Source organism: Solanum dulcamara, chromosome 3 (assembly GCF_947179165.1).
Source record: "Solanum dulcamara chromosome 3, daSolDulc1.2, whole genome shotgun sequence".
In the NCBI taxonomy this organism is placed as follows: Eukaryota; Viridiplantae; Streptophyta; class Magnoliopsida; order Solanales; family Solanaceae; genus Solanum; species Solanum dulcamara.
The window spans coordinates 31,795,457-31,804,083 of NC_077239.1; the positions used below are offsets into that span (position 1 = coordinate 31,795,457).

Consider the following 8,627-nt stretch of genomic DNA (forward strand, 5'->3'; position numbering starts at 1 on the left):
GTTAGTTGAAAAGTAAAAAGGTTGTCCAACTAATAGTCGGCGGTGTTCACAACATAACAGTGGAGCTCTTTTTACTTGCTCTCAATTGTTGTTGATTTGGAGTTTACGTTGTGTTTTAGCCATCTCTGCAGAATATGGAGGAAGAAAAAATGAAAATATATCACGAGAGGCAAAGATTACAGTTTTGCCTCTTACATTCCCTCAACAATCTCTTCCAGGTACTCCTATAAATCCCCTTTTTGCCTATATGACTGAAAATGATGGTAAGGCAAAACAAATTTTCTTTTCTTTTCTTTTATTTCCCCTCAAATTTTGATGCAACTACAATTTGCCTTAAATAATGGGGTGTGGTTATTTGTTGATGTCATAGTATGATGATATGAGACGTTTATATGGGTTTTCGTTCTTGGTCCAATTCTCTCCCTTTTATGTTTGTTTCAAATGAAATATTAAGCTCTTGTCGCTTATACACTTCCCAAACTATTTTACGCATCTCACATACCCTAATCATAGATTATTCTCTGCATAAACTAACTTTTCTAGTTTGATTGCTTTGTAATTTAGCTTTATTATTGAAATGTTTTGGAAGAAAAAAAAAACCATGTTGGTTTGATGAGATATTGGTTCTACTCAGGGGAAAAATGCATTTACAAGATCTGATTTAAATTCCATTGCTGAGAAACTTGATGTGGATGACCCTAACAGGGGACGCTGGAATCCTGTATCAATTGTTTTTAGGCCTCATCATAATGAAATCACCGGGAACTATGATATCAACGTATTGATTGTAGCGCTGGAACAGAAAGGCAAAACTGTTGTTTGGCATGATAAGCGAAATGGGGCTTCTTCAATTGATCTTGATGGAACTGATGATCGGTTGATGGGAATTGTTCTTAATGTTCCTGTTAGAAAGTTTAGCGGCCTTTGGAGAAGCAGGCATTGGGTTACGTTAAGATGTATTCAGGGGGTTTGGTATAATCTGGACAGTGATTTTGCTGCTCCTTATGCTTTTAAAGATACCCAACAAGTTAGGGAGTTCTTGGATGGTATCATTACTGCTGGTGCTGAAGTTTTACTGATCATGAATGATAAACAATGAGTTGTAAAATGTTCTCAACTGTGGCTGTAGTAGTTTGATTTCCTTTTTGACTTAAGCTATTTGAAGCACTGTGGATGGTACATGTTGCACTATGAAGACTTTAGTTCACAAATTTGCTAGTAATACATGCCCTGGGCACATGCTGGAGGTTGTTAGTGCTGTGCTGAGTTTTCTTTTGGCCTCCTACCTTTCCTGTTTCTCAGCTGCATGTCTGCTCTGAGATGTCAATATGTATTCTATATTTACTCTGTGGAGGTTTAGCAGCCTCAGCAGATTAGTGGATAGTTGCTGATAAGAGACTGCATCCTCAGAATTTCTTCTTCTTTTTTTGAGACAGGAGCATTGTATGGATTGTATGTATCACGTTGAATTGTTGATTTGTGTTGTCTCCTGATTGTGGTAAGCTTGCTTGAAGCAGGATAACATCCTAAATCATAAATGTACTGGTCAGTGCAGCATGTTAGGCAGTTTTCTGTGAATTCTATTGATTGTTTTAGAAGTTATGTTATACTCTTATCTGATCGACTATAATTGAAAATAATTTAAGTTTTGACTTATCTTAAAGGTATACTTTATTGCATGCAGTTTGATTTACAATTCAAAAGTGGATCTTCCTTCAAAGTATGAAATGATCTTGCTATCTTGGGTGGAATTTGTTATTTCAGCTTCTTCTTAAACATTATCTTTGAAAATAACCATTACTTTTTGGCAATGAGAAATTTGGTCGCTCTTTTTACAGTCTGAAACAGAAAAAAGGAAAAAGGTGAAGTATATACATGTAAAATATGGTTTTATCTGTAGCAAGACATTGGGCTCTTTTATGTTCAGTGCACATCCAATCAAAGGGATAGAATTAGTCGAAGAAAGAAAAACTTAATGGCATACTTGTAATGGAGCTATTATTAATAGCTAGAACCTTGGCCTCCAGCGTATTTGTTTTTGGACCAAAAAGGTAGCAGCGGCTGCATGTTCTTCAACTTCTTGTCTGCAATTTCTCTCTGTGCTTCAAGAAAGCAGGAGCTGTCACTTTAGCTTATGATTCTCCAGGAACTAAACTTTTCCTGTTAGGATTTCTATTATAATAGATAAGATTGAACTTTTCCTTGTGATTTTTATTCAAAATCTAGTTGCAAATGCTACTTCTTTTGCCTTTTGTCTTCCCTGGTGGCTCTTTTTAGTTATGAGTAGATACTTGGAGGAGAGACGTTGTCAAGAAGTGGCTGCATGTTGAAGATTCGTATTTCATCATGTGGCCGAATCTAGTTCTCCTCTCCTAAATTAACTCTTGCAGTTATGCTCTTAGTATCCTGGTGTAAGTCCAACTTTCTTAGCCACTATAATCTTTTTTCACAAAGGAAAACTGTCTTTTCAATGTTTAATTGCATCCAAACTGCCTTTTCTAGTGTCATTATTTATGAGCATGCTAAACATAGGAGTATTTAATTGTTATTGAGAAAATCATTTCTAGCATTCTAAATCCAAATTGAATAGAAAAGTTCTATGTTGAAAAGACGTATGTGTTTCTATCTGGAGCACTGAATCGAGTTACTGCTGGGTATCCGACTGCCAAAATGTTCAACATGCTGCTGGAAATAATACAAAGTTTGCCATAGCTGAGGAGAAAAGTATCCCATTCTATCTGGGATTCAGCTTTAGTGTTACTGGATATTTACATTATTTCATGACTTCTAAATCTGGCCAACTTCTGATGCTATTTTTCTGAAATATTGCATGGTTTCTGAGTTTGGGAATTCTGTGGGATGGATATGTCTGGCACTTTTTCTCTCTAATTGGGCATCTTGAACAATTGAGTCGGCCTAAATGGAGCCAAAATTCCACCTTGAACCTGAGGTGGAAATCAAACGGTTGACAGTGGACATAATACATACTCAAATGAATCCTAAATTGGGAGGTAATCGGCTTTGCCTCTTGGTCTTTCATTACTAATTTCTTGGCCGAAATGTTGAATTGTGAGTATACTGACTAAGAGATGTCAATAATATCTCCAGTATAGTTATTTTAAGCTTGAGTACAATTATTGGACGAACCAGTCTTGGATAATCAAACAGTTGGCTCCATTTGGCTTGTTTACAGCTCTGAACATGACAGTTGATCGTTCCTTGATGATTCTCTTGACCATATCCTCTAGTAAAATCTTAACCTAATTGTATTTTCTTTTCTTTACAAAATAAGTCATATGTGAGTCACTGCCAACTATAACCTGAGATGTTAAAGAATAACTTAGAAGAAGGAATGTGAGATGTCTCCAGCAACCTGGAAATCTTCAGAAGAAGATATGCTAATGGTTATAGTCTGCATCCTCCTGTAGTTTATCCATTGACTATTCCAAGATGATGGAAATTCCATATCGTTTCGAGTACTCAAATATTAACTAGTATCAGAACTTGATTTTGGGCATACTTGAACAGCCAACATGAGAATGTCTCCACAGCGACATTTTATGCTTAAACGGCTTGAGGAAATTCATGATTTATGAACTTATCTGAGCTATTCTACATCTAAGCTCAAGATGAAGAAGAAGAGGAAGATAGAGAGAAGTTAGAGTAGAGAGAGAGGAAGAGATTTTTCATTTTGGGCTTTTGTAAAATGCCCTAACTTGAGTAGCCTTAGTTACATACACATATATATAGGTAGTTACTTAGGCTAACTATCTAACTAATTGGTAGTTAGTTTGTTTAACTAAGAGGGCTGGAAGTGACCATAATACCCCTGCTTCTAACTAATTTCCTAACTAATCTTTACATCTCAACACTCCCCTTCAAGCTAGGAGGTGCAAAAATGTTCAAAGCTCCTAGCTTGGACAAAAGATGCTCATGCTGAACTCTTGACAGCCTTTTGGTTAACAAATCTGCAGGTTGTTCTTGAGATGGTAAGTAGCTTACTTTTATCAGGCCTTGCTGCAGTTTTTCTCTGATAAAATGGCAATCTATCTCTATATGTTTTGTTCTTTCGTGATATACTGAATTTGCTACAATCTGAATTGCAGCTTTGCTATCACTATACATTTGAACAGGCAGCTCAACATCTGCATCCACTTCTTTCAACATGCCCAGCAGCCATACAAGTTTTGATACAGTCGAGGCCATACTTCTATATTCAGCTTCAGCTGAGCTCCTTGATACTGTGGTTTGTTTCTTTGCCTTCCATGAGACCAGGGACTTTCCCATCTTGATCATGAACCCTGTGACTGACTTCCTGGTTAGTGGGCAAGCAGCCCAATCTGCATCACAAAATGCAGTGACCTGCCTATCTGACTGGCTGGACAATAATTTACCTTGTCCAGGTTGCTTCTTCAAGTATTTGACAATCCTTAGTGCAGCCTCCATATGAGACTTTTTTGGTTGATTTAGAAACTGACTCAGTGTCTGAGTACTGAAGGAGATGTCTGGCCTTGTCATGTTGAGGTACAGTAGCTTACCTATGAGCTTCTGATATGCAGCTTGATCTACCAAAGGATCTTCTGATTCTTCCAGCTTCTTGTTCACATGATCATTATATTGCCTTGATGTGTTGATGTTGGTGTCTATGGGAGTTCCTGCTGGTTTGGCTGCAGACAGTCCTACCTCAGCTATAAGTTCAAGGGTATACTTCCTTTGATGCATGAGTATACCTTCTGTGGTTCTTGCAAACTCAATTCCTAGGAAGTATTTAAGCTTCCCCAAGTCTTTCATTTTGAAGGCTCTTTGTAAAGCCTGCTTTGTGTCTTCTATCAGTTTAAGGTTGCTACCAGTTATTAACATGTCATCTACATATACAAGTACAATTGCAATACCTTCTGCTGACTTGTTAATGAATAAGGAGTAATCATATTGACTTTGTTTGAACTCAAGAGAGGTTAGAGCTTCAGTGAGTTTGTGATTCCACTGCCTTGGAGCCTGCTTGAGCCCATAAAGGAACTTTGTTAGTCTACACACCTTCTCTCCTTGATTGATAAATCCCTGAGGAAGCTGCATATATATTTCATCCTCCAGGTCCCCATGTAGGAAGGCATTGAAGACATCCATTTGATGGATGTGCCAATTCTTAGAAACTGCAATTGAGAGAATGGCTCTAACAGTGACCATTTTCACAACAGGAGAGAAGGTCTCCTTGTAATCAATTTCTTCCTGTTGACTGTATCCTTTTGCAACTAACCTTGCTTTGAACCTCTCTATTTCACCTGTGGATTTGTACTTGACCTTGTATATCCATCTACAGCCAATAGGTCTTTTTCCTGCAGGTAATGAAGTGATCTCCCAGGTGTTGTTGCTTTCTAAGGCCTGAATCTCAGTCTGCATAGCTTCAACCCATCTTGGATCTTTGATTGCTTCAGCATAGCTTGTGGGTTCTATCACAGAGGATATAGCTGCAATAAAACACTGATGAGATGGTGAGAGATGTGAATAGGCTACATAGTTGGACAGGGGATATTGGACATCCTGTTTGGCAGTCAGAGAGACAAAGTCCTTCAGCCAAATGGGAGGCTGTTTGGACCTGACAGATCTTCTAGTGATAGTTGGTCCAGATACCTCAGAGCCACCTGCATCGGTGGGTGGTTGTGTAGGCACACAGTGTTGCTCATCACCACTTGGATGCACACATGTATCCTCTGTTGATAGTACAGATGGAGCAGTACCTGAAACTATGAATGGAGGCATTTGATGGAGCTGTGGAGCTATATTACCTAGGCTTTGTAGGTTATGTACAAACAGCTGCTGTGATGGAGAATTATCATTCTTGGAGAATGGAAATATGTCTTCTCTAAATTGAACATTCCTGCTGACAAAAAATGAGCTGGTGTGCAAATCAAACAGGATATAGCCTTTTTGCACTTCAGAATATCCCATGTGAACTGCTGATTTTGATCTGGGCATAAGTTTGTCATGTTCAGTGAGGTTCTTGGCTAGGGCTAGACAACCAAGTGTTCTCAAATGAGATAAACCTGGCTTTTTGCCATACAACCTTTCATAAGGAGTGTGAAACTCAAGCATAGTACTGGGAGTTCTGTTTATTAGATAAGCAGCAGCTAGCACACAGTGACCCCAAAATTTGATAGGTATTTTAGCTTGAAATTTGAGGGCTCTGGTTACTTCTAGTAGGTGTCTTTGTTTCCTCTCAGCCACACCATTTTGTTGAGGAGTGTATGGACATGACCTTTGATGTATAATACCCAGTGATTTGAACATACTATCACATACTGAGTTAACAAACTCAGTACCATTATCAGATCTTAGAACTTTAACCACCTTCCCAAACTGATTCTTAGTATACTGTAGAAAGAGTTTAAGAGACACACACACATCTGACTTGTGCTTAAGTAAGAATAGCCAAGTCATTCTTGAAAAATCATCAACAATTGTAAGGAAATACTTATTACCATCAAAGGTAGGTGTATTATAAGGACCCCAAAGATCAATATGTATCAAATCAAAACAGCTACTACTTTTGATGATGCTAGAAGGAAATACAGGTCTAGTTTGCTTGGCAAATGGACACACTAAGCACTCAGACACCTTACACATACTACCTTTATTCATATTGAATATCTTGGCAAGTACAGCTGAAGATACATGTCCTAGCCTTTTATGCCATAACTCCATATTGGATTCCTTGTTTGTTGACTGACCAGCATCAACAGAGTAGGCAGAATCCTGAGTCTTACTTGCATTACCTTGATTTAATTGGCTCCATAGCAGATACAGGCCACCCTCTTCTCTACCAACTTCCTTCACCTTCCCAGTGTAGAGCTCCTGGAAAACACAGAAATTAGGGAAGACGGAGACTGAGCATCCTAACTCCTTGGTTATTTTGCTAACAGACATTAAGTTGTACTTGAATTCCAAAATATGGAACACATTAGTGATCAGACTTCTAGATGGTAGACTACAAGATCCAATATGAGTTACTTGAGTGGTACCACCATTTGGTAAACACACATCCTTCGGAGTGGCAAGTTTAAGTACAGACTCTTTTAGTAGCAGCTCCATCTTAGACACCATATGGTTTGTTGCACCTGTATCCACAATCCACACATCACTATTTTCAGTTACAAATAAGGCCTTACCTGCATTGTTTGCCTTATTACAATCAGGTGCATTGGCTCTTGATCCTGACTGTTGATTCATCATCATAAGAATCTGCTCATACTGATCTTTTGTGAATGTACACCCCTACAGTAGTTGCTTGACCTCTTTCTCAGCTGTCTTGTTAGAAGTAGTTGCTGATAGTTTGTTTGCAGTGTGCTGTCCTGTGTTGTTTCTATCCCATATTGCTTCATCAGTCACATTTGTGTTCAAACCATAAGAGAAACTAGCCTGACCTGACTGCTGAGATTGATTAGTGTCTGCATGAACCATGTTTGCACTCTGAACCTTCCTTTTGGACTTGAAATCTGGGGGGTATCCCACCACCTTATAGTAGGACTCTTTTGTGTGGCCTCTATACTTACAGAACTCACAGATTAAGGATGTATTTTTCTTAAACCTGTTATTAATACCTGAACTGTTTCCAACTCTAGAGTACATAGCTATTGAATCAGAATTTGATGAATAAAGCCCCAAATTGTTGATGCCTGTCACTACAGCCTTCTGACTTTCATCTCCTACTATCATAGCATATGCTTGGTTGATAGTAGGTAAAGGATCTATCATGAGAATCTGACTCCTAGCTTGATGATATGTGTCGTTCAACCCCATTAGAAATTGATACAGCTTTTGTCTATTCATGTGAACTACAAATCCTCTGGATTTCTCACAACTGCAACACGGTGGAGGCACTAACACTTCAAACTCATCCCACAGTGCCTTCAGCCTCGTATAATATGTTGAAACAGACGTTGTTCCTTGTTGTAAAGTGGCTATTTCTTTGTGTAGGCTGTAGGTTCTTGATCCATCAACCCTGTCAAATCTCTCTTGCAGATCAGACCACACATTTGAAGCATTTGACGCAAATGCAATTCCACTAAGTAGGCTCTTCGTTACTGAGTTCATAAGCCATGATAACACAATCGCATTTACCCTTTCCCATTGGCCCCATAGCTCTTCACTATACATTTCTTTTCTGCATGTACCATCCACAAGTCCTAACTTGTTTCTACCTAGCAAAGCTAGTTGGATTGATCGATTCCACAAGGTATAGTTTTCAATGCCTTGCAACTGGAACGATATGATACTAATACCACTCACATCAGTAGGACTAAGGAATAAGGGATGATTTTAGTCAATACTTTGTCCATTATTACCTGCCGAGCTTGATGAACCTGATACAGCTACTCATTGAGCTGAATCTGTGGCTTCGCCTGTCATCTCTTTATCTTTTAGCTCTTTGTTGCGGAAATTTGTTTGAGCTTCGATGAAGCTTCGATGAAGCTTAGATCTGTAAAAACTGAGCTAGAAACTTGATTGAATCCTTGACTCTGATCTTCGAGTCTTTGACTCAACTAGATGAGCTTCTTGCTGCGATCACTGCTCTGATACCATGAACTTATCTGAGCTATTCTACATCTAAGCTCAAGATGAAGAAGAAGAGG

General features: G+C 38.6%; 1 protein-coding gene across 1 annotated transcript; it reads left to right on the plus strand.

Annotated features, from left to right (window-relative positions):
* Positions 1 to 1,502, plus strand: LOC129881607 (josephin-like protein). The gene is made up of 2 exons (XM_055955765.1): positions 1 to 218; positions 635 to 1,502. The coding sequence occupies exons 1-2, from the start codon at positions 135 to 137 to the stop codon at positions 1,097 to 1,099; spliced, it is 549 nt and encodes a 182-aa protein (XP_055811740.1). The 5' UTR covers positions 1 to 134; the 3' UTR covers positions 1,100 to 1,502.
* The last annotated feature ends 7,125 nt before the right edge of the window (positions 1,503 to 8,627 follow it).

Bases quoted from the DNA above. Each gene is read 5' to 3' on its own strand.
- LOC129881607 (XM_055955765.1), top strand. From the start codon at position 135: ATGGAGGAAGAAAAAATGAAAATATATCACGAGAGGCAAAGATTACAG. The intron at 219-634 runs GTACTCCTATAA...GGTTCTACTCAG, and splicing joins CCCTCAACAATCTCTTCCAG to GGGAAAAATGCATTTACAAG.